Here is a 27,668-nt window from a genome sequence, read left to right as displayed (position 1 = left end):
TTTTTTTTAAATTATAAGTAAGTTAATAAATAAATACATGAATATATTTAGAAATAAATAAGCGCTATATATATATATATATATATATATATATATATATATATATATATATATATATATATATATATATATATATATATATATATATATATATATATATATATATATATATATATATATATATATATATATATACACATATATACATATATATAAATATATACACACATATATACATATATATAAATATATACACATATATACATATATTTAAATATATACACATATATATATATACATATATATAAATATACACATATATATATACATATATTGTGCCTGCTATTGGCTGTCCACCCATTGAGGGTGTCACCCACCTCTGGCCCAAATTCAGCTTGGATTAGCTCCAGCACCCCCCGCAAGCCTAATGAGGACAGTAAGGATTAAGCACTCCAGAAAATGAATGAATATATTGCAGTACACATTAAGATTTGTACTAAAGATGTTAGGATCATATTGTACTTGGACTTCACGGGCTGAAAAAATTGACCTTTGGCTCATTGAACGTAACATTTTGAGAGTTATGTACGTTAAGCACGTCTTCTTGAACTCGCACGTCCTTCAACTTCTCCACATTTGAGTCCAAATTCCTTGTCACTGTCTTTCATCTCCCCCGCCGCCGAGGCAGGAACAGTCAGATTACGCTGAGGAGGCGTCTTAAAGGGGAGCCGCTTTCTTGGCTTCTTTGTGACGGGAGTGTTAGCGGCAAAGCGCTCTACCGACACCGCCGGGTCATTAGAGAGGCTTCGGCGCGGCGGGGGTAAAGCACGCCTCGGGCGCTGTTTACATTGCGAGAATACTGATGCCAAAGCTTTCCGTTCACCAGGTATTTCAGCTCAAACTCCATTTTTTGCTTTTTAAATGCACTCTCTGAGATGAGAGGAGTTTAGTTCCATCATCCTGCTTGTAAGTCAAAGCACGTTTGTAAGTCAAAGCACGTATCTGATACTATCTTCTATTTAACGAATGATAGTGCCACCTAAAAATATAACACCAATGTGTTTTTTATTCTATAGACCTCCCAAATAAACAAACAGATGACCATATCAATTAAATTATCTGTTTATTTCCCTTTCTCGACAGTTCCAGCGCTAGTTCAGCCTTGGCGGCGGTGGGCGGAGCCATCCCCGCCAATGCAACATGACGACAGCTGAGTCATCAATAATAAGTCAAGGTGAGCCTTTAAAAAGGGGGTCCATCCGGGTAGGGGGTAGGGGGGGATTCCTGGTGCTGTCAACTGGGGTTAAGGAGGCCACGCTTTTAGAGGGCGTGGTGCTTTTTTTGCGTTTCCCGCGGCGATGTCAACCAGACGCCACATGCGGGCACTGAGTCTTGGGAGAAAGCATGGTGGTCACGTGGAGACGACATCCGTCACCTTGAGTCAGTCCTCCTCTTCTACGTAGGTGGAAGGAAACCAGCCAGCCTGGGAATAAATATGGATTTGATCACTTATCATAAAAGGGAAGTTAAGTATTTGTATGATTGAGAGATGGCTGGTTCTTGACTTAATATCTAAGTACTGTTTAATTATTAAACAGTACTTAGATATTACACATAACTTAGATATTAAACTTTAATATCTAAGTTATGTGTAATATCTAAGTACTGTTTAGTATCTATGTACTGTGTAATATCTAAGTACTGGTTAATATCAAAGTGCTGTTTAATATCAAAGTAATGTGTAATATCTAAGTACATGTTAATATCTAAGTACTGTTTAATATCTAAGTACTGTTTAATATCTGTATACTGTTTAGTATCTAAGTATTGTTCAATATCTAAGTAGTGTTTAATATCTAAGTAATGTGTAATATCTAAGTACTGTTTAGTATCTAAATACTGTGTAATATCTAAGTACTGTTTAATATCTAAGTACTGTATAGTATCTAAGTACTGTTTAGTATCTAAGTACTGTTTCATATCTAAGTACTGTTTAATATCTTAGTACCGTTTCAAATCTAAGTACTGTTTAATATCTAAATACTGTGTAATATCTAAGTAATGTTTAATATCAAAGTACTGTTTAGTATCTAAGTACTGTTTCATATCTAAGTACTGTTTAATATTTAAGTAATCTTTAATATCCAAGTACTGTTGGAACCAGCAAAATTATATTCATGAGAGAGTTTAATATCTAAATATCTACTGTTTTCAACAGTACTTAGATATTAAACAGTACTTAGATATTAAATAGTACTTAGATATTAAACAGTACTTAGATATTAAACAGTACTTAGATATTAAACAGTACTTAGATATTAAACAGTACTTAGATATTAAACAGTACTTAGGTATTAAACTCTCTCTCTTGGATATTAAACTCTCATGAATATAATTTTGAGAGCTGGTTTCAACAGTAAACTCTCTGTCACCAAAAGACCGGCAACCAAATGTCCGAGCATCGGTTTCCACCACGACGATTTTTACTGATTGCCAGTCTTGAAGGAAGAAAAGACGATGTAAAGATTGTTTCGCACCTTGCCGCCCAACTCCCCCTTCCACCAGCCGTTGGATGTTTTGGTGTAGATGTTAACCACGTCACCCCGCAGTAGAGAAAGCTCCCACACGTCTCTGGCGTTGAAGTCGTAGCGAGCCACCGCCACGGACAGCACCCTGGGAGAAAACACTGGTGGACCACAATTGTCACCCACAGAACAGAAACATAGAATTGATTAAAAACAAATTAGAATACCAATTAAAAAAATCAGGAACAGTAACATTTACTGTAACGTAAACATGAAAAACTACGATGTATCGTATTTTCCGGACTATAAGTCGCACTTTTTTTCCCATCCATCTGAAATTAAATGTATTGTTGTTTTTCAATACTGAAATTTAAATGGAACACAAACAAAAAAATACAAAAAAAATCTAATCCTTAAAGTATTCAACACGTGTTTATCAATATAATACCATGAGATTAAATTTGACATGCCAATATCTACATTATGTACCAGTAATTAGTTAAAACTGATTGAAATTTCACACTACATTTTGAATTCTGCATTTTTTGGGGGAACAATACAGTACCCTTTTATACTAAAACACCAAATAATAACAAGTATTGCAGATTTTTTGCATGAAAACATGCTAACTGATTTGCTTGCCCTCCCAGTTGATGCCAATGAGTTAAAAGACAGTTCTCCGATCCTAAAATCCTGACACTCCCAAAAGCATTTTGCATTATTTATTATTGGATTGAAGCAAAACAGACACAATGTCATGCGGCAACACTGTGGAGCAAAAAAGTCCGTAAAGATGTATAGATGTACCTGACCAGAAAGGAGAAGAGGAGGGAGGAAGAAAACAGCAAGCACCAGGAGCAACTACATAAAAACACACACACACACAAACACAAATACAGCCAAAAGAGAGCACATTGAAAGTTGGTAAAGTCAAAGAACAAGCAAAGGAAGCAACCTTGAGTGGGAGACAAGACTGAGAAAAGATCCTTACTACAGCACAATATCATAATATATCAAATAATCATCCAGAAATATTTTTTTTTCCCATTGGCCATTGAGCTTGTGTGCCATGAACTCTACCGAACTACGAGTTCCCAAATGTTTGTGGGCTCTTCCAATGTAAGACAATGTTTTATTATGTTGTAAATGGCTTTGATAATAGAAATATTTTGCTATTTTTCGCGGTGCTCGGACGTTTGGTCGCCAGTCTTTTGGTTGCCGGTCTTTAATTTAGTTAGTTAAATATCTAAGAGAGAGAGGTTAATATCTGAGTACTGTTTAATATAAGTAGTGTTTAATATCCAAGTAGTGTTTAATATCAAAGGAATGTTTAATATCAAAGGAATGTTTAATATCTAAGTACTGTTTAATATCTAAGTACTTTTTAATATCTAGTTAATTTTTAATATCCAAGTACTGTTTAATATCCAAGTACTGTTTAATATCTAAGTACTGTTTAATATATAAGTACTGTTTAATATCTAAGTACTGTTTAATATCTAAGTACTGTTTAATATCTAAGTACTTTTTAATATCTAAGTACTTTTTAATATCTAGGTAATTTTTAATATCCAAGTACTGTTTAATATCCAAGTACTGTTTAATATCTAAGTACTGTTTAATATATAAGTACTGTTTAATATCTAAGTATTGTTGAAAACAGTAGATATTTAGATATTAAACCCTCATGAATATAATTTTGAGAGCTGGTTTCAACAGTACTTAGATATTAAACAGTACTTGGATATTAAACAGTACTTGGATATTAAAAATTACCTAGATATTAAAAAGTACTTAGATATTAAACTCTCTCTCTCAGATATTAAACTCTCTTTCATGAATATAATTTTGAGAGCTGGTTTCAACAGTAAACTCACCATTTGACCAAAAGACCGGCGACCAAACGTCCGGTCAGGTTTTTCCCTTGCCATGTGACAGTTAGATTGAACTTTGCCAAGCAACAGGTGGCTATAAACTCATGTTTGTGTGTGACATCCATAAAGGTGAGCCCTATACTTAAATTTTTGGGGGCATTTTAAAAACAAAAACAAATACAAATAGATGATTTTTTTTATGTAGGCGTGAGCCTGAAGAATTGGTAGCAAATGGCCATGCAAATTTCTAAAGGTGAAAGCTTTATTTGGGAATAAACTGAAGGATGGCGTCTGTTTTTCAGCCTATAAAAAAAATCTCCTTTTGATTTTTCCTATCTTTATTTATTTTGCTGTTTGGCAGGGCATCTGTCTTTCCCTCAGAAGCCAGTGCCCACACTCTCAAGCTTTAAGTCTACGGGGGCGGATAACTTAAGGCAATAATAATTCATCCCAGAATGCAATGGGGGCTCCGTCAAGGCGTTTTTTGGCTGAATGGCGACGCCGCTTTGAAGGAACCAAGATGCCCTTAAGCGCGTAGACAAAAGGCTAACGTTAGCTTTATTTTAACTGAGGCACTTGTTGATGTGTATATTTTGAAAGCCGTACTTCTTATTTGCAAGCCTTTTTTTCCCCGGGTTGTGCCCCAGCTGCGAAACCTGGGGTTTCCCCAAGGTTTGTGTCATTCACTCAATCCTTTTCTTCTTCTTTTTCTTCTACTCAGAGGGCCGTGCACGGTACGTGTCATGCCCTGTCAGAAAAATTGTGCATGTGTGGGGAGTAATATGCTATCCTGGCGGGATGTATAAAGGGGGCGGGTCCCAGTGCACGCCTTGGGCATTGACCTCTTCTTGGGACCAATATGGTGAGCCGGCCTACAATGTAATTATTATATTTTTATCATATATATGTATGTGTGTGTGTATAAGAGTATAAGTGTATGTGTATATGTGTGTGTGTGTGTGTGTGTGCGTGTATATATACTTATACATATACATATATATATATATATATATATATATATATATATATATATATATATATATATATATATATATATATATATATATATATATATATATATATATATATATATATATATATATATATATATATATATATATATATATATATATATATATATATATATATATATATATATATATATATATATATATATATATATATATATATATATATATATATATATATATATATATATATATATATATATATATATATATATATATATATATATATATATATATATATATATATATATATATATATATATATATATATATATATACATATATATGGATATATATACATATATACAGATATATATACATATATACAGATATATATTCATATATATACATATATATGGATATATATACATATATACAGATATATATACATATATACAGATATATATACATATATACAGATATATATACATATATACAGATATATATACATATATACAGATATATATACATATATACAGATATATATACATATATACGGATATATATACATATATACGGATATATATACAGATATATATACATATATATACAGATATATATTCATATATATACAGATATATATACAGATATATATACACATATATATACAAATATATACAGATATATTTTCATAATATACAGATATATATACACATATATTCATATATATACATATATCCACATATATCCATATATACACATATATCCACATATATCCATATATATACATACACAAACATATATATATATATATATATATATATATATATATATATATATATATATATATATATATATATATATATATATATATATATATATATATATATATATATATATATATGTATATATATGTATATGTATATATACATATATATACATATATATACATATATATACATATATATACATATATACACATATACATATATACACATACATATATACATATACACACATAAACATATATACACACATATATACATATATACACATACATATACATATATATGTATCAATGTTTATGTATATGTATATATATATATATATATATATATATATATATATATATATATATATATATATATATATATATATATATATATATATATATATATATATATATATATATATATATATTTATGTATATATATCGACCCACCGTTTGTGATTATAGACTATCACGTTCCAATTTTCCTCATCTCCTCTGTCCATTATCTCTGATTTGTTGAAGCACCTCATCACCGTGACTTACTTCCTAAACTTACTCAGTAAAGCGAATACCTGCACAAAAGCCCCCACGACAGAGCTCTCAAATCATTTCCCCCCTTTTTTTTGTCTTTCTAGCCTCCACATCCGCTCTAAGCTGGAAGCATCAACAGCTGTCAGAGGCAGAAGTCTCTCCGGCAAAGTCTTTTTGCAAGTGCGCACTCACCGCTGCCAGTCTCGCTAATGGCCCAAGGCGAGTTTCCGTCGGAGCATTGGCGGTACGGGATGCTCAGATTGGAGTCGAGACTGCTAAAGTCTTCTTTTAAGGAATGTTGCTTATAGTATTCCACCAGGTCCTGCACGAGAGCAAAACAACATGTCACTGAATGACATATCAATTGGCTCCCTCCTTAACTACACTTGTTCTTGTAATTTGCATAAAATGACTCTGTTTAACCACATAACATTTGATATTGCACTGTACCAACCTACCACTGGAAATACACATTTACTACATTAACTGTGTGCCAACTTTCTGTTTTAGGATCAAATTAAAATGTAGAGTATAGATGTATATTAAATTTCCTGATTTCCCCACTTTTAAATTAAAAATTGTCATTTTTTAATCCATTTCTCTGTGTTTTTAGTTCAAAAAATCATTTGGTAAAATCTAAAAATATATTTTAAAAAAGCTCAAATAAACATTGTTTTAGATCCATAAAAAACTGAATATTTAGAGATTTAAATTTAGTTCTTTTAATCCATTTAGTATAGATTTTTAATAAATATCCTGATCCCCCCCCCCCCCTTGAAATCAAACATTGTCATTTTTAATCATTTTTTTGGTGTTTTTAGTTAAAAAATCATTTGGAAAATCTAAAAAAATATTTTAAAAAAACTCAAATAAACATTGTTTTAGATCTATCCAGTTCTTTTAATACATGTATTAAAAAAATAATTGTCATGTTTTAATCCATTTTTTCTGTGTTTTTAGTTCAAAAATATGAATAGTCCGAGCTTTTAATCCAGTTATCAATTTATTAAATAAAAATCTAAATATTATATCTAAAATGGTCCAGCTCACGTAAAATCAAGTTTTACCTACTATAATTTTTGGTCACATATCAACTTAATGGCAAAGTTAATAATATTCAGTGCAGAATTTCCATTTTATTGAACCTAAAATATCTCACAAAAAGTGAACTTTCCAGCCCCTCTTCCCAAAACCAAATCATTTTCTTCCCCCGAACATATAGTCTAAACTTCAATTTAATTCCTCCATCCAACCTTACTTATCATATTAGAAAAAAATACCATGATTATGCACTAACTACCCAAAGAAATCCCGCTGAATAGAGGCTGAAATTGACAGGATTGCATTCATGTGTGATGCTTTGAGGCCCAACTCGGAGTCCTACCAGCAGTGTTTTGAAGGGTCGACTCTCTGTGATGTAAAAGTAGCCTTCCTTGGTCAGAATCTTAATGTGCTTCACTCTGTCGTTGAACCTGCGCAAAGATAAATAAGACATGTACTGCTAATCAACTCCACACGCTTCGGCCTCCCGTGTTGATAGTCACGAAGGTCTGTGTAAAAGCATATTGCAGACCTCTTTTAAATATTCCACATTCACTTAGATCAAATGAGACCAGCGTCTAATGCAGACATGGGCAAACTACGGCCCGCGGGCCACATACGGCCCGTTAGGCTTTTTAATCCGGCCCGCCAACGTTGTACAAATAATGTTTTTCTTTCCCTAAGATGGCGCCGTCACGCGGAAGCTCATGGCTGTCCACTCTTATTTGTTTTTGGTGATTTACAGGCCTTCTATTTTTTTTAATGACATTTTAATATTTCTTAATACATTACTTTACTTACTTTACTTTGTATTTTATACTTTTTACTTTAAAGATGAGTGGTGAGTATGTGTTAATAATACTTTAGTCCTTTTTTAATGTTTGTTTCATATGTACTGTTAACGGATGCACTTTTTTATATGTATCGTATCTTCTTTTTTTTTTACCCCAAGATGGCGCCATCATATGGAAGCCAGTGGCAGTAGCTGTGTCCACTTTTATTTGTTTTCTGTGTTTTACAGCCCCTCTATTTTTTAAATGATATTTTAATATGTCTTAATACATTCCTTTTGACTTTACTTTGTACTTTATACTTTTTACTTTAATGATGAGTGATGTAGTACATTTTAGACTTTTACGTGTGCCATGTTGTTTTTGTACTGTTTTTAATCTCTTAATAAGGGGAATTCAAAATAAAATAAGGGATAAAGAAATGCATTTTCTTTTTGTGGGATTTCATAACTTGGATCTTTTTCGTATCTTGAGTCACTCATTTGCATATAAAAAAATTAATACCCTGAAACGTCCGTACCGAGAGACATTCACAATTTTTGACTGTATATATACTATGAAGTACTATATACTTACAATGTACCTGTATATCAAAGTACAACTGCTTGAAGTGCGTGGTGTTAATAATGCATTTGTATGGTTGCCATGTTTATTTATACTTTTTCCAAGATTAAACCTTTGAAAAAAGAGGTTCCAGGGATTAAGATTTAAAAGGCCCGTCAGGCTGTTTCATAGCCATTCAAGAGTCAATTTTCAGAAGACGCATGCATGCATCATTTGTATGCAAAGCCATCAGAGACGCACGCACGTGTGTGTACGCATTGGTGTCTCCCGGCAGAAAACCCAAAAACAATGGGCAGGAAATTAAAAGGATTTTCCATTGTGTGTCGCCCAAACGTTTAGCAATGAGCACCTCAAGCAGCCAGCAGTTGGTCTCTATTGTCTTTGCATAATGGCGTCAGGAGCCAAGCACTACGTAAAGGGCGTAAGGGTGCAGAATTGTGGCTAGTCCAATCTGGCAACCTTCATTGTTTCCTCATTGAATCAAAGAAAGAGCCTTACATTATTATGTTTTACCGATTAAGTTTTGTAGAATAAAAAGGAACGTCTCTGATGATCCATCGAAAACAGTCTTTATAACATTATTTCAACAATAGTGTAAAATTATATGACATCTATCCTATAAGTATAGGTGTTCGAACCCTGATCCAATCAAATATCCAACACTAAACGGTACTCGGATATTTGGTCAACCGGACGTTTGGTCGCGAGGACGTTTGGTCACGAGGACGTTTGGTCACGAGGATGTTTGGTCGCCCGGACATTTGGTCGCCCGGATGTTTGGTGGCCCGGACGTTTGGTCGCCCCCCGGATGTTTGGTGGCCCGGACGTTTGGTCGCCCCCCGGATGTTTGGTCGCCCCCCGGATGTTTGGTCGCCCGGACGTTTGGTCGCCCGGTCGTTTGGTCGCCCGGTCGTTTGTTCGCCCGGACGTTTGGTCGCCCGGACGTTTGGTCGCCCGGACGTTTGGTCGCCCGGACGTTTGGTCGCCCGGACGTTTGGTCGCCCCGACGTTTGGTCACCCCGACGTTTGGTCGCCCGGACGTTTGGTCGCCCGGACATTTGGTCGCCCGGACGTTTGGTCACCCCGACATTTGGTCATCGGACGTTTGGTGACTCAAATCCTGGATCTGTCCCGATTGTGCAATATCTTTGAAATCTGTGCAATATTTTCGAATCTGTGCAATATTTTCGAATCTGTGCAACATTTTAGAATCTGTTCAATATTTTAGGATTTTACCTAGCCGGGATTTGACTTTTTTACACTTTTATAGTACTATTTATGTTTTTTTTTTACTAGAAAAACACACTTTCAAAAGCTTGGAGTAGCACCACCATTTTTGTCATACTCCAGGAAATCCCCCCCAAAAAACTGACTATTTATCCATCTGGACCATACAGGTCCATTTATCAATACCTTACACAACCTCTCCAGAAATTCTAACCAAAAAAATGCATCTTTTTCCAAAACCTCCGTTAAAAAAAAAAAAACTATAACCCTTACTTTATACTGATGGCATACTCTGTGCACTCTTTACTCCGATGCCTGACCAGGTAGGTGCTATTCCCTCTAGCTCGGAGCTCCATCTCGGCTTGGCATCTCTCCATTGGCCCTGCAAACCTGCAAAAAAGCCACCTCACCTCATCACAAAGAACGTGAATTCCCGTCATCATGGGAAAATGGCGTGTTCTTACCAGAGCTGTGAGGAGTAATCAACACGTTTGGGTAGCTGCCAAATAAAAGAAAAAGAAGAAGAAAACAGTACGTTTATTTTCCTAATCTTTGAACTTGAAAAGCTTGGAGGTCAGACGCCTCTTAATGTGATATCGGAGTCACAGCAGGGAGGCTAAAATCAGAGCTCTACGGGCTGTACAGGCATGTAATGGAAAAGCACATCGCTCAATAGTAGCCATTACTTGGCTAAATGCATTGCGCTCACCGCTTAATGTGGCGTATTGATCAGCAAGGAAAATATGCAGACTTACGCAAGGGCAAGGCCTGACGGCGTCGCTGGGAAAGAAACCAATCTTGCCGCTCACGGGGATTCTGCCCTGCGAAAAGGGATGTTAATCGCGTTAAATTTGTCCCGCGGCCCCGACGTATACGCACACGGCGCCACCGCGGATAAATCCTGGGCAATTAGCACGCAACAAGCAGCGTGTCTAATTTGCAGCCCAGTTAATTACAGCGGCGACTCGGACGACAGTTTGATTTGTAGTGCATCACAATACGGGTTTGGGTTGGTCCCAGAGTAACGGTGGTTCGTTTATGTGGGCTGATATTCAAACAGTGCAGGGAATAAAGGAATTTTATATTAAAAAAATATTTTTTTTGTATTTTAAGAGAATTGTACATTGATAAACTGTTTTTTTTATCTAAATTTAGTGTGGCAATTGAATGAAAGTGATACAAAAAAGATAGAAGTGATGAATTGTGTATAGCATGAATACTAACAATATTGAAAATATATATTATTATAAGAATAACACTATTTGATAAGAAACAAAGTGCAAAATAGGGTTCAGATGACATGATTACTACTCTTCTCAAACGCAATGCAACTGAAACTCAAAATAAAATGCTAAATTCGACTTGAATTGGCAAGTAGAGGAATTGGTAAGTAGAGGAATTGGTAAATAGAGGAATTGGTAAGTAGATGAATTGTTAAGTAGAGGAATTGGTAAGTAGAGGAATTCGTAAGTGGATGAATTCATAAATAGAGGAATTTGTAAGTAGAAGAATTGGTAAGTTGAGGAGTTTGTAAGTTGAGGAAATGGCGAGTGGAGGAATTCATAAGTAGAGGAATTGGTAAGTAGAGGAATTGGTAAGTAGAGGAATTGGTAAGTAGAGGAATTCGTCAGTGGATGAATTCATAAATAGAGGAATTGGTAAGTAGAGGACTTCGTAAGTAGAGGACTTCGTAAATAGAGGACTTCGTAAATAGAGGACTTCGTAAATAGAGGACTTCGTAAATAGAGGACTTCGTAAGTAGAGGACTTCCTAAGTAGAGGAACCACTGCATTTCCTTTTATCATCTCAAACTAATATTGAACTGCTTCCATAACCTCCCATAACTACATTAATATCATAACTTTTCACTTGTAATGGTCCAAGTTTAAAGCTATACACACCACTGTCAACTTGCACTGCACGATATACCAAAACAACCTTGGTAGACGTCTCCACTTGAGAAGGACACTATTCCAACTTTAATGCGACAGATTGACTTCATTTGGAAGCGTTTAAAGAACAAAACGACCGTCATTAGCCTTAATTGAGAAAATGGAGTCTCTCTACGACTCCATTTGACGGTTTTTTTTTTGGCTCTGGCTTCTGACTGCTCTCTATTAAGATGCTACACTTTTTTTTTTTGGGTGAAAGCATTGGAAAGGGGGGTTTGTTGGGGGTTGGGGTTTGGATGCCTGGCAGGCTAACTGGATTGTAGTCTCTGTGATTCATTCTGCGCAATAACATTTCATCCCAAGCTCTTTTGGTTCTATTTGTTATGCCCTGGATAAGCGTGTGCTAAAAAGATTAAACGCATTACTCGGGCGGCATAAACAGGCAGCACCCGCTGAAGGATCAAATGAAATCACTGTGATTGATTGTATTGTTATGCCAGCGGGACGGAGATAATTGCCTTCTGGGTAACGGGGGTTGGGTGGGTAGATGGAGGAAGAAGGTTTGATGGGGGTGTTGGGGGTGGTGGTGGGGGGGTAATTCTATCCTGTGGCGCCGTCGGGGACGCCCGAGATTAAGAGTGCCCTGTGGAGTTTTAATTGTCATCACCAATGCTTGTGTTTGGATGGCCAATCCCCTGCAGTTACTTTTGTGCTTTTAAAAAAAGATTCCATAAATGTCTGGGTTTTCCTCTCCGTTTTTGACAGTTTTCTCATCAACAAACAAATGCTGCAGTTTTGGAATAAGGGGGTATAGTGGTACCTTGACATATGAGTTGTTTGATATACAAGCGATTTGAGATAGGAGTAAAAGTATTTTTGATAAATGGATTAAAAGAAGTGGATTAAAGGGCCTGGATATTCTGCTTTTTATATAAATCTAAAACAATGTTTATTTTTGCTTTTTTATATATATATATATATTTAGATTTTACAAAATGATTTTTCAACTAAAAACATAGAAAAAATTATTAAAAAATGACAATTATTGATTTAAAAGGGGCAAAATCAGGAAATTGAATATACATCGATTTTAATTTGATCCTAAAACAGAAAGTTTTTTTTATAACTGGATTAAAAGAACTGGATTAAAAGCCCTGAATATTCCGTTTTTTATAGATCTAAAACATTGTTTATTTTAGCTTTTTAAAATATATTTAGTTGATTTAATGGGGGAAATCTGGGAAATTTAATATACATCTATACTCTTCATTTTAATTTGATCCTAAAACAGAAAGTCGGCACTCATCATTGACTTTCCCGGGCCACACAAATTTATGCAGCGGACCAGATTTGGCCCCCGGGCCGCCACTTTGACACCAGTGGATTTTTTTTTGTTTCAATTGGTGAAAGTCTGTTTCAGCACAAACTGACATGAAGGATAGGGGTCTTATTCCAGGTGGGAACACATGGGATAAGTCTGTGGCAGATGAGGTCAAGCGCTCGGATCAAAAAGGTCGCTCCCCGCCATTAAGAGCCCCTCTGCTGGCGACAAATGGCCATTGCGTTATTGTCTTTAAATTCATCAACGCGGCGTTGACATCATTTGACGCCAGAGATGGGATGAGAGAGTCACATGACCTGTGCGTCATGTGTAACACTACATATACCGTGTCGTAGTCTAAGTGACAGATAAGAAGAAAGCACAAGAATAATGGCGGGTCAAATTGGATGACCTTGTAATAAATAAGTGGTGACAACGTTTCAATGAAAGTGAATGTGTTTTTTCTTGATGTGAAAGTGAATGGAAGAGCTTTCTTTTCTGTTTTTGGAGAGAAATTGAGAGTCACAACCACGGCGAATAGCACGGACACATGCCAATGACACACACCTGCCACCAGGAGCTGTGCAGATCGGCGAACATCAGCTCGATCACGTCACCGGGATGGGCAGATAGCGGGGGTCCGCATGGAGGGCAGGGGACTCCATCGTAAGCTCGGATCACCAGCATCCGAGGAAGTCCTTGAACACACCATCAAAATTACTCATCAAATCAGACTAGTCAAATCTAAGTATAAGATGCATTTTTACATTAAAAAAATGCATTATTTGGATGAGATGAACTCATTTTTTTCAAATTTCACGATTGAAAACATATTATTTAAATGAAATTTTAGCCATGATTTACAAACCTCCCTCCCCTCCAAAACTGGGTAGCCGGAAATTTGGTCGCACGGATGTCTGGTCGCCCGGACGTTTGGCCGCCCGGACGTTTGGTCGCCCGGACGTTTGGTCGCCCGGACGTTTGGTCGCCTGGGTGAATATAATTTTGAGAGCTGATTTCAACAGGAAACTCATGTTGTCAAACTTCTGGGCGACCAAACGTCCGGGCGGGCAAACGTCCGGGCGACCAAACATCCAGGCTACCAAACGTCCAGTAAACCCAAACTGTTAGCACAATATCAGAAGCAATCATCTTTAAAAAAAATTAATGCTGGAAATTATGACCAAAACACACATAAAATGCTCCTTTTCCAAAAGCCGCCATTCATTTTGACATCCGATTTCTCTCCATCCTTCCGACTACTCTTAGAAGCAATATTTTTCAAGGCACAGTAAAAAAAAAAAAAAACACAGCTGCCGGCGTTGGGGTTGGTGTCGGAGACGAAGCGCTCTTGCCAGGTTGGACGACACAGCCACTCTGTCTTCTGCCTACATCCGGACGGACCCACTGAGGAAGCCATTAAGTGACACTGACCCTTTCCCACCTCCACACACTCATATTCTCACTTGACGCCTGCAAGTGTGCTCACTTTCAAGTCCACGTACCTCTATATATTTCCAATAAGGGCCCAAAAAATACACAATATATACTTCTTAAACTGACCTGGGTCTACTGGTGTGTTGCCTTCCTGAGGAGTTGGACTCAACGTGACCTAAAAGATGAGTCACAGTCATTATAGTGACCAATCAATGTCATGTAAATAGCAGAGGTTATAATATAGTTTAAGGTCTTCTTACCCTGAAGCCATGCTTGGACGACTCTGCTGTGGGAAAATGACCATATAAGAACATCAATTTTCTACCTATTTGTTCATCTGTAGTAAGTACACCTCTAGATTTCTTAATAAGTACTTTAAAGAGTCTCAAATGTATCATATTTGGACCATTTTGCACATTCATAATTAACATTACGCAGTATTTAATGTTCCAAGTAATGTAGCTTGTTGTTTAATGGTCTGTTCACAATTGTAATTTACCACATTAGCTACTCAGTGCACATTTAATACCTTTTAAAATACCTGCAATACCTTTAATACACCATAACGGATATTTTGTGCAGTTTTTTGTTAGATTGTTAGCTAGGCAACCAAATGTCCGGGCGACCAAACGTCTGGGCGACCAAACGTCTGGGCGACCAAACGTCTGGATGACCAAATGTCTGGACGACCAAATGTCTAGATGACCAAACGTCCGGTCACAGCAAAAATGACATCATATTGAATCTAATCATCTATAGATGCCCTAATTTGAAAATGGATGCTCACCCGCCGCCCTCCGGCAAATCCCCAGCTGACCCAAACATTCCTTGTGGATGGCCCGTGCACATTTTAAACAAATGTAACCTTGGTTAAAGACACCCCTGCATGGATAGACATACGTAAGTTTGGTTTCATGATTTTTTGGAGATACAACTGAGATGTGGGAGTTACTTGAGGAGAAGGTGACAAAAGCTGCAGGATGAGATTCTGTCAAAAGTGTGCATCTTGAACTGGTGAGCGTTGTGACTGGCCAACTCTGGTCGGATGTTAGATCTGAAGAACCAAACAGGATGAAAAAAATCAAAAATTATTCTTTTTATGGTGACAAGATAAGTGTTTTTGTCTATTTTGTTGTTTTTGACACATAGTGTACCACTAAAAAAAAGACTTGGATGGTCTTCAAATAGATCGACCAAAAAAATACATCTCCATAATAATAAAGAATAATAAACCTCCTTACACAGCCATTTCAAACTGATCAAGCCATTTCTTCTTCAGCTCTCTGGTCTTAAAGAAGAGCTCAAAGCCGGTGTGGCCTTGCTGGTGTGTCACATAGAAGCCATAACACCACTAAGGGAGGAGAACAAACAATATTAATATTACTCACCCTCTAATATTAATTCACCAGATGATGCCGTGTTGTTGCACATGTTCATTCATTCATTTTCTGTACCACTTATCTCAACAAGGGCTTCAAGGGGTGCTGGAGCCCAGCTGACTTATGGTGGGGGACAACCAATCACAGGCCACATGGAAACGGACAACCAATCATAGCGCTCTACCGTGGCCGGACGTTTGGTAGAACAGACTTTTGGTAGAACGGACTTTTGGTAAAACAGACTTTTGGTAGAACGGACATTTGGTAGAACGGACATTTGGTAGAACGGACATTTGGTAGAACGGACTTTTGGTAGAACGGACTTTTGGTAGAACGGACTTTTGGTAGAACGGACTTTTGGTAGAACAGACTTTTGGTAGAACAGACTTTTGGTAGAAGAGACTTTTGGTAGAACAGACTTTTGGTAGAACAGACTTTTGGTAAAACCAACATTTGGTAGAATGGACTTTTTGGGAAAACGGACGTTTGGTAGAACGGACGTTTGGTAGAACGGACGTTTGGTAGAACGGACGTTTGGTAGAACGGACGTTTGGTAGAACGGACGTTTGGTAGAACGGACGTTTGGTAGAACGGACGTTTGGTAGAACGGACGTTTGGTAGAACGGACATTTGGTAGAACGGACGTTTGGTAGAACGGACGTTTGGTAGAACGGACATTTGGTAGAACAGACTTTTGGTATAGTGTTCAACTAGCCTAAGTGCATGTTTTGGGGATGTGGGATGAAACTGGAGTACCCAGAGAAAACCCACATACACTCCACACAATGAGGACCCACCTGGGATCGAAACCTCCACCCAAGAAATGCGAGGCAAACGTGCTAACCACTCGATCCCCGGGCCAATGAGGTTGAACATGTTCTCCTCCCCTAGACATTTCATGGGTGGATTTCCCGGGTGTTCCCAAATCACAGTCTTGACTCGAGCCCTAATGTGGCGCAGCTTGTGGTGTCAGATCTGATCAAATCAGCTTTGGCCGTCGCCCGCCATTGTTTGCGGCTCCAGTGAACTCAACTCCACACGTCTTTTCGGGCTCCGCGGCGCGTTAAATCAGCGCCGCCGCTCTTCCGCTTTTACGCTCGGAAGTTTCATTTAGCGGAGAATGATATATCGTGGTGAGCGGCCTTGGACCACGACGCGCATTTATCACTCGCTATTAGCTTAGCGGCCATGTAGCGGGATGGCTTTAAAAAAAAAACATTTATTTCGACATAATGTGTTGATTGTTTGATTGGGATGGACTATAATATTAAAAAAAAACATAAAATGATAGATTTTTTTCCTCCGGAAATGTCTAATATAATAACCACGCACTAACATGTGTAGGGTGCTGGAGCCCACCTTCTTGCCTTCTTTATCCGACAATGGGTTGTCCGTGATCTTGAAGACGTTGAGGTCAAGCACATCCTTCATCTCGTAATTATCGCCACGTCGCTTGCACACCACGGCGGCCACGTCAAACAAGAAAAGATGCCTAAAAAATGCAAATAACAAACAAACAAATGAAGATTTAACACGATTAAATCAAGTGGGATGTTCAAGCTAAGGACAAAATGTCTTTTTCACCAACCTGTCCAGTTTCCTGCGGTCAAAGTTGGACACAATGCGCATTTCTCCATCTCCTCTCGGGCGGCCGTAGCGGATGAGAGGCTGATTCTTAAAGTAGATGCTCTTGGTTATGTGTATTCACATTTGGTCTCTGGACGTTTGGTCGCCGGACGTTTGACAACATTACAGTTTGACATGACATGAAGTTTACTGTTGAAATCAGCTCTCAAAATTATATTCACCAGGGCGACCAAACGTCCGGGCGACCAAACGTCCGGGCCACCAAACGTCCGGTCGACCAAAACGTCCGGGCGACCAAATGTCCTAGGCGACCAAACGTCCGGGCGACCAAATGTCTGGGCGACCAAACGTCCGAGTAACTCAAATAACACAAATTTATACTCGATTTAAGCGCTTTGGCCATAAATGCCGACATTTTGACTCATTCCTGTTGGCCATGATGACCGTATTATTTCAAGCCAATTGCCCCTTTTTCCAAATCCGGTCTTTTTAGCAACCTCAACACATTAAATGGAATTACTTGAATCAAATGAATGATGCTATGAAATTGTTACTTTTGGCGTACAAGGTTCTCAATGGAGCGCTGGTATTGGTCCATCTCCCGAATTGTCTCGTTGTCCCTCTTCAGCTCGTTGACAAACTGAGCCAAATCCTGAAATGCACCACAAAAAAAGCAAAATTGGCATTTTGATGTTACTTTTATTCCACATTTGGATAAAAATTACAGTTAAAAATAATACAGTATATTTGTTGCTTTGAAACAAGTACAAAAGAACAATTAGGTGAAGGTTTCAATGACTAAAGAGGAAATAAATTGGCCCCTAAAAGTGCTCAACTAAGTGTTTTTTACCTACTTTCATGGCATCCAGGGCAATTTTAAGGTTGCTCTTTTCTGCAGAATCGTGAGTGTGCTTGAGCAGCTCCTGAGAAAATGGAGAGAAAACTTAATATATCTGATTTTAGGATTTTCATAAGGTGGAGCAAAATGTGGGGAATGTCTCCCTCCAGTGGAAAAACCTAAAGGTGCACCTCACTTGGCTGTCCCCAACTATTTTTTATAATAGTTTTCATTTCTCTGTCATCTTTATGATTTGTGTTAACCCTGTAAGCCATTTACTTTAATTATTTTTAATTCTATACGTATTCTGCTAAAAAGCACAAACATATCACGGAAGAGGAAGTAAAAAAAAAGTCCATACCTGGAGCAAAAGGTGGTATTTTAGGACCCTCTGCATGGGGACCACCAATAGATCCCTCAAAGTGAACTTGCCTTTATTGGCTCTTTTGGAACATTCCTGAAACAAAGATGCTACAATAAATGCCAAGTGATGATGACCACATTGAGCTTCTGACTTTAGGATGATAATTCTACTCTATTTTACTACATTATTTGTGAAATGTTGACCTCCAGTTTGAGTCGGACATCCTCCTTCTCCTTGCAGATGAGGTCCAGCACGGCGATGGCAATTTCCACTCGGCTGCAGTAGACGCCGTAGATGAGAAGCCTACCAGACCAGAATTAAAAGGCCTCCATTCAGAAAATGCATGAAAATCTTTTTAATAAATCCAAGTGACAAATACCTCTCCTTGTAGCTGATAAATATCTGGTAGAGATTTAAAGCATTCTTGTTCAGGATGGAATCCTGAACGTCTGCCATGAGGCTCTTGTGAACTTTGACCAAATCCTGCAGGGTGAATTAAGGCAGTGCTTACAGAGTCATAATTATTATAATTATAAATGATAAAAATGGGAAAACTCACTGGGATGTTGACAAACACTTGATCGATTTCAGCCACAGAGAAAAAATTCTTGAGTGGGTTTAAGAAACACTGTAACACACACACACACACAAGCGTGATTATGCAACCTCCTGGCGACAATATGTATTTTAGTTTAGTGTGTATTAATTCATAACAGAACTAAGAGTGCAGCATCAGCACTGCAAAATAGGGCCAAACGTCCGGGCGACCAAACGTCTGAGAGACCAAACGTCCGGGTGACCAAACGTCCGGGTGACCAAACGTCCGGGCCACCAAACGTCCGGGCGACCAAACGTCCGGGCGACCAAACGTCCGGGCGACCAAACGTCCGGCGACCAAACGTCCGGCGACCAAACGTCCGGCGACCAAACGTCCTAGGCGACCAAACGTCCTAGGCGACCAAACGTCCTAGGCGACCAAACGTCCTAGGCGACCAAAACGTCCTAGGCGACCAAAACGTCCTAGGCGACCAAAACGTCCGGGCGACCAAACGTCCGAGTACCGAGGTGAGCGAGTTAGGTAAGTCGATTGGTCACATTGGATCAATAATTAGGCGTATACCTTCTCGATGGATTCCAAAGTCTCGGTGTACTTTTCCTCCGTCTGCTTGATCTCGGAGAGGCAGCAACTTCGAACGTCTGACATCTCCACCTGCTTCTGAAAAGAAATATACGAGCGCCTTAGAATCTTAATGAAGGCACGGAAAGTGCTTTCATGGAGACGCTAACTAGAATATACGGAGTGCTGATCCTTGTAGAATGGGACGTACCTGCTGCTCGGTCCTCATAAGGTCCTCGTAAATCTCTCCGCCTGCATAGTCTTCTTCCAGGTTGTAAACCGCCGCGTATAAGTCATCCTCATCTTCCATGGCGTTTTCACTATGGGTTCCACAAATAAAAGCTCAAACTTTTATCTGGTGCCATACCCCAGATTGCTTTGAAAAAAACAGCTCTAAAAATCAGTTATACAAAAACGTAAGCAAAAACAATATCTAAGAGAGAGTTTAATATCTAAGTAGTGTTTCATATCCAAGTACTCTTTAATATCCAAGTAGTGTTTAATATCTAAGTACTGTTTAATATCTAGGTACTGTTTAATATCTAAGTACTGTTTAATATCTAAGTACATTTGACCGGCGACCAAGCATCCGGGCGACCAAATGTCCGGGCGACCAAACGTCCGGGCGACCACACGTCCGGGCGACCAAATGTCAGGCCGACCAAATGTCCGGCGACCAAATGTCCGATCCCAAACAGTAAATTTTCTTTCAAAATGTGAAATTTGCTTGAATGCTTACTAGGATTTTAACAGCACCTTTTTGTAGCTAAACTAGTCCAAAAATGGACATTTAATACCAGGAAAATTCCCAAAACAACACATTTGTAAACGTCCAAAAAAAAATCTCAACAAAACACAATTTAAAATATTCTCCATTTCATTAATTCCCAAAAAACAACATGTTTTTTTCCAAAACCCCAAAATTAAACTCAATTTCTACCAAAAATCCACCAAAATAGCACAATACACAAATAAACCACCCTAACATTCATTCCATTTTTTTACTAAAACACTGTGCCAAACTTTTCCAACTTGCCATGAAACCAAAAAACTTTGAAAAAACACCCAATCACAATCCACGTGCATCCTCACCTCAACCCATATTAAATTCTTTGTTGGCCCAACGGTAACCCAACGTCAATCTGTGCCTTTTTAACAGGCAAGTCATGCAAACGCCTTCATTACCTTTAATAATGGCAAATAAACAGAGCAAAAGCCCCGGAGAGAGCCGAGCTGACGAGCCGATCCGGTTCCGACAAGCGCTGAAATAATTATGTTCTATCAACAGCCGTAATGGACCCTTAGAGAGAAAAGGGGGCGATGTCTCATACATACTCAATCAGGTCTTCCAGGTGATTGTAAATGTCCTCGTCCTTTAGACTGTCCTCTGTGGGGAAAGGCCTGAAAATGACAAAGGGAACATTTAAAGCATGACAGGGTTTGTTTCCTCGAATAAGAATAATAAGAAGATAAAAACAAACTAAAAAATGTACTAGTCTATGTGCTGTAATTATCTAAAACAAGGAAAATATCAACAACTTACTTGAATCCTCCTTGTTGTGCGATGACTGTGTATGAGAGTTTGGAAAGAGTATCCATGACCTGGGAAAGGGCATTATTTGTCAAATTATGAGGTAAGTATGCATATTTATTGTGGTAGTCCTAATGGGTGGGGATTCTATTTTGTGGTTTTTCAATTATCGCAAACGTTTGGTCGACATGAACCGCGATAATTGAGGGATTACTGTACTTAAAAGCATGATATAAGTCGATATTAATACCTATATTTTTTTTCATGACCAGTCTTTTGGTCTCCTGTCTTTTGGTCGTCCTTGATGTACTTAATGTCTAAGTACTATTTGATATCTAAGTACTGTTTAATATCTAAGTACTGTTTAATATCTAAGTACTGTTTAATTTCTAAGTACTGTTTAATTTCTAAGTACTGTTTAATATCCAAGTACTGTTTGATATCCAAGTACTGTTTGATATCCAAGTACTGTTTAATATCCAAGGACAGTTTAATATCCAAGTACTGTTTAATATCCAAGTACTATTTAATACCTAAGTACTATTTAATATCTAAGTACTGTTTAATATCTAAGTACTGTTTAATATCTAAGTACTGTTTAATATCTAAGTACTGTTTAATATCTAAGTATTCTTTATAAATCTAAATACTGTTTAACATCTAAGGACTGTTTAATATCTAAGTACTGTTTAATATCTAAGTACTGTTTAACATCTAAGTACTGTTTAATATCTAAGTACTGTTTAATATCTAAGTACTGTTTCATATCTAGGTACTATTTAATATCTAAGTACAGTTTAATATCTAAGTACTGTTGAAACCAGCTCTCAAAATTATATTCATGAGAGAGTTTAATATCTAAATATCTACTGTTTTCAGCAATACTTAGAATTTAAACAGTATTCCAAACATTTTCCAAACAATGGACCATAGCATTTAATAGCTGCCTGACTCACACTGCTAAATTTTTAGACTTTTCAAAGGGAGTCTGAGTGTCAGCTACGTAATGAGGTTTTCACCTAACAGTCTCTCTGCGTGGAGCTTCCTGTATGAGCATGGCTGTGGTTTCTTCTTACCCGCAAATTATCTTTGAAGTAGAGATTATAACATGTAAACCAAAAAAAAAATGTGTGAAATGAGTACTTTTACAACAAGATAGATTGACGCCTTTGAGTCAAATATTCTCTTATGGTGGAGTCATCGTATTAGAGTAGCTGTAGTACTGGTAATAGTAATATTTTTGCTGTAAACGTGGTTGTCTAGGAGTGTTGAAGTGGTAGTAGAAGTAGTAGTAGTAGTAATGATAACATTTCTTGGTGGTTAATGTAATGTAGGTTAGTCATGTTGTCTTCCCATCCTCCCATTGGCACCAATGGGGAAAATGTGGATTATCCTAGATTTGATATTTAACATGTTCCCTTCTGGACGGCGAAAAAAAAAAGTCAAACAAAAACACAGATTTCCACTGATTCATGTTGTAAACAAGCTTGTCTGAATCTCATCCATCCAAGATGAACCTGACACAGAAGGTTGCTTGAGTGAGATTATACAGTACTACGCAAAAAAAAAAAATGCTCCATACGCTCCGTGTTTGTAGTGCCAGGGATTATCAGATTAACTGGAAGCTTCTTTGGACTTCAACTCTCAAGTTAAAGGAAATAGCTTGGATGGGAAATGTAAGGCAAATATTCTAGAGCATACTTTTGAATCTTATGTTCATTGAAAAAGTATGTTTTGGTAGGAATAAAGGCTTTATTTAAATGGTTACCTTGGTAAAATCGCGTAAATCAAACAGGTCAAAAGGGTCAAACAGGTCACTTTTCTTCATGCCGAAAAAGCTGGAGCAGCATGTTAGGAAAGTGCGGATGTTCTTCAAACACAAAAACTGCAACATGGAAGAAGAAGATGAGTTCATTAGAATTAAATCAGAATAAGTAGAAATACTGGAACAGATTTTTTTTAAAGGAACAACAACATCTGAGAAATATTAATTTGTTCATCTTCTGAACTGTTGTAATCTCCAAGAGTGGCGGGTGGTGCTGGAGCCTATCCCATTTGATTGGTGGCCAGCCAATCACAAGGGCACCAGGAGACAAACAACTACTCATGCTTGTATTCATACCTACAGGCAATTTAGATTGCCCAACTAGCCTAGCATGCATGATTTTGGAATGTGGGAGGAAACTAGAGTACCCATAGAAAACCCACATAGGCCCAGGGAGAACATGCAAACCTGGATTTGAACCCAGAACCCCAGAACTGAGAGGCACAAGATACGATAACATATAAAAAAGTGCATCCGTTAACAGTACATATGAAACATAAACAGAAAAAAGGACTATAGTATTAACATAGTCATCACTCATCATTAAAGTCAAAAGTATAAAGTACCAAGTCAAGTAAAAAGGAATGTATTAAGAAATATTAAAATGTCATTTAAAAAAAGATAGTAAAACACGAAAAACAAATAAGAGTGAACACAGCTACTGCCACTGGCTTCCATGTGACGGCGCCATCTTGGGGTAAAAAAAAAAACAACAACATTATTTGGACAACGTTGGCGGGCCGGATTAAAAAGCCTAGCGGGCCATATATGGCCCGCGGGCCGTAGTTTGCCCATTCCTAACGGTCTATGGGGGAAAAGCACTGGAGGGAAACTTGTTAATCCCACAACAGTGTGCTCCATTGACCCTGATGTCCTGCTTTCCATGTTGGGAGATAGAAGGTCAGTGTGGAACCGTGAAAGGGGGCCACATACTTATGCTTTTTTTATTTTTTATTTTTTGCTCCTACCCGCCCGGCCTACAGCTGGAGGCCATCCCGCTGTTTTGCCATTACAGTCTAGTGACCGTGTACAAGAGGACCGGACTAAAAACGTTTCCCAGTGTGTTATGTTTCTATTCAATTGGCCACACTATGTCACATCATTTACTGAAAACTTCATTACTGGTTATTTCAATACATTTAGGAGGTCTGACTTTGCAAGATGTGTTGAAAGCGCACTAGCAAAAGGGTGGATCAAAGTTAGGATGTTATCAGCCCCCCTTGAGAGGCAGCAGGACAATTTAGAAGCTATTTGCTCAACCTTTTTTGCATTTTTTTCCCCCATCATTGCATTTATTCAGCGACATAAGATTAAAAGGAGAGCTTGGCTGTGGACCACAACCCCCCTAAAGACCCTTCGTGATAGAGATAAAGCAAATGAAGTAAACACAATATTTACTTTTTAATGTTTTAAGCCTTATGTGACTCAATCTATCAGTTTGTCAGAATTTGATTCAATGTTTTACTCTGTGAGCCGAATGATGGCGTCAAATTACGGTACTCTGACGTTTGGCCGCCGTAATTTGTGTGACTGTATGTTATGTTGCTGGACGTTTGGTCGCCGGACAATTGGTAACTGGACGTTTGACAACATGACAGAGTTTACTGTTGAAATCAGCTCTCAAAATTATATTCACCCAAGTGACCAAACGTCCGGGCGACCAAACGTCCGGGCGACCAAACGTCCGGGCGACCAAACGTCCGGGCGACCAAACGTCCGGGCGACCAAACGTCCGGGCGACCAAACGTCCGGGCGACCAAATGTCCGGGCGACCAAACGTCCGAGCGACCAAACGTCCGGGCGACCAAACGTCCAGTCACGCAAATTATGGCTCAATACAAAACATAGCAATTTGGCAATTTGAAAAATAATTTGAAAAGGAGCCTTCACAATGTGTATCTCTATTTTAAAAATCAGCATTTAATTCAATATTTTATAGGGTAAATTACCTGGATTCAATCCAATCACAAGCACTTTATTATCCCCGTTTACATTGGAGTACAGTAGAGTTTTTTTGTCAGTACCTGGGACATTTGCGGCCTGAGGTTAACTTGCTTCAAGTCGATACTGTCCTTCCTCAGATTGTTGAGCAGCTGACACAGAAGCACCCCGTCACGTAACATCTGCGCCAGGTCAAACACCTGCGCGTTGTCCGAGGTGAGGCGGTGGTTGAGCGGCAGCACCTTGCAGCCCATGAGCCAGGCGACACATTGCCTCCAGTACTCCATCAGGAAGTGACGATGGACAAACTATTTGGAAAGAGGAAAGTTAACAGGCGGGACACTGTGGCATGATGACAGCCCGCTCGCTGGCGGGAGCGCAAGTGGAGGCAAGAGGCAATTTCAATGATGTGTGCTTCAGTTGTGGCTAAAGCTTCCTTCCCCCCGCCCCACCTCGTTTGTACGCTTTCAAGTGACATTTGCACGTGGGGGGTTGTCTCGCTCCCGGAAGGATACAAACTACTACAACTACTTGTATTTATTGAATTATATACAGATACACATAAATATACACATACATATAGATATACATATGTATATCCATATAGATATACATATACATATAGACATACATATACATATAGACATACATATAGATATACCTATACATACACATATACATACACATACCTATACATGTAGATATACATATAGATATACATATACATATAGATATACATGCACATATGGACATACATATGGACATACATATAGATATACATATAGATATATACATATAGATATACATACACACATAAATACATACACATACATACACATACATATAAATACACATACATATACATACACATACATATACATACACATACATATACATACATATACATATACATACATACTATGCATTTTGATAAGTTTTAAATGGGGTGTTTTCATACTTTAAGCTCAAAACATTTTATAGCTCTGAACACATTATATTTACACTTTTACATATTTCATAGAGAGATAGAGGCTGACTTCCTAATATATTGCAGGGGGAAAAATACCTCATTATGTTGTGGGACCATTAAGGACCCTGACATAAACACAGGAAGGAAACCATTTTGTTTCACACTGGATCATTTAACCCTAGTGAAGTCCCTGAATGTCTCATTCACTCAACTATTTTACAGTTATTATTTTTTAGGAAGATGGTGTTTACTTTGTTTTATTTTATTTTTTTAGTTCAAACTAGATCATCTTTACATTATCACTTAGTGTAATAAAATATTAGTCTTTGCATACTTTGATTGAAATGAGAAGTTAAATAAATAACATTTGAGACAATTGTTGGAATAATTCTAACCAAATTAAAGTACAATAATTAAAGAGAACTGATTCAGTGTGCCCGCCCACTCATAGTTGACTGGGATAGGCTCCAGCACCCCCACAACCCTTCTACAGAATGAATGAATAATTAAACAGATAATATGGCCAAGAATAAACCTTACCTTGCCCTTACTCATCCATCTTGAGCGGTTGATCATTTGCAGGTGCAAAGAAGTGGCCCTCAATGATTGCAATGATACTAATTGGAATTGCAAATAAATTATTAAATTAATATAATCATTAATTGTGCATGTATTTGCGTTGTTTATTTTCGTGTGTGTGCAATAGTGCACAAACACGTCAATATGAATCACTAGTGTTTCTACTATGCATCCACCCAAAATAAGGGAATGTGTTTTAATGCATTTTAACCAATCAGATGCCAGTATGCCAAATTGGCCGTCATTCCAGCTGTCATCCCTAATAGTACTCATAATTATATGCATCTGTGCTTTTTGCTTTTTTTGTATTCAAACATGATTGCACCATCGTTGTTAAACATTTTGAGTATTTATACCAATAGCCTTACTTTATTGTAAATGACATAAAACATATCTTGCGTGCGCAAAAAGCTGCGACCATCAAAATAAGGCTCTTATTTGTTGTTTTCTTTTGCGCGGATACTTCCGGTTTATAAAAAAAACACTACAGACACAAAGACCTCATTTAAACAATTTTATTTTTCAAAAAAATATATTTAAAACATGTTTTATTATCCCTTATGTACTGCGCCTTCACATTCGAAAAAAAATAAA

At 37.6% G+C, this 27,668-nt stretch overlaps 1 protein-coding gene across 2 annotated transcripts; it reads right to left on the bottom strand.

Annotated features, from left to right (window-relative positions):
• Positions 1 to 1,106: 1,106 nt before the first annotated feature.
• LOC144202050 (guanine nucleotide exchange factor VAV3-like) lies at positions 1,107 to 27,270 on the bottom strand. Of its 2 annotated transcripts, XM_077724978.1 has the most exons (29): positions 27,036 to 27,270; positions 25,609 to 25,833; positions 23,528 to 23,644; positions 21,772 to 21,830; positions 21,564 to 21,629; positions 20,440 to 20,548; positions 20,232 to 20,327; positions 19,671 to 19,739; positions 19,491 to 19,594; positions 19,315 to 19,414; positions 19,109 to 19,204; positions 18,764 to 18,832; positions 18,475 to 18,561; positions 17,911 to 17,996; positions 17,682 to 17,814; positions 16,185 to 16,294; positions 15,896 to 15,997; positions 15,731 to 15,825; positions 15,204 to 15,229; positions 15,070 to 15,118; positions 14,074 to 14,204; positions 11,049 to 11,114; positions 10,758 to 10,792; positions 10,567 to 10,683; positions 8,055 to 8,142; positions 6,863 to 6,992; positions 3,333 to 3,386; positions 2,538 to 2,686; positions 1,107 to 1,483 (listed from the first exon to the last, which is right to left on the bottom strand). In XM_077724978.1, exons 1-29 carry the CDS (start codon positions 27,069 to 27,071, stop codon positions 1,442 to 1,444), a joined length of 2,646 nt encoding a protein of 881 aa, XP_077581104.1. In that variant the 5' UTR covers positions 27,072 to 27,270; the 3' UTR covers positions 1,107 to 1,441. The 2 variants fall into 2 exon arrangements, with proteins under 2 accessions (XP_077581104.1, XP_077581105.1); XM_077724979.1 differs by lacking the exon at positions 3,333 to 3,386 and having other exon boundaries at positions 27,036 to 27,269.
• Between the last annotated feature and the right edge of the window lie 398 nt (positions 27,271 to 27,668).

The sequence above is a fragment of the Stigmatopora nigra genome, chromosome 9 (assembly GCF_051989575.1).
Source record: "Stigmatopora nigra isolate UIUO_SnigA chromosome 9, RoL_Snig_1.1, whole genome shotgun sequence".
In the NCBI taxonomy this organism is placed as follows: domain Eukaryota; kingdom Metazoa; phylum Chordata; class Actinopteri; order Syngnathiformes; family Syngnathidae; genus Stigmatopora; species Stigmatopora nigra.
This window is presented reverse-complemented; position numbering and strand designations above follow the sequence as displayed.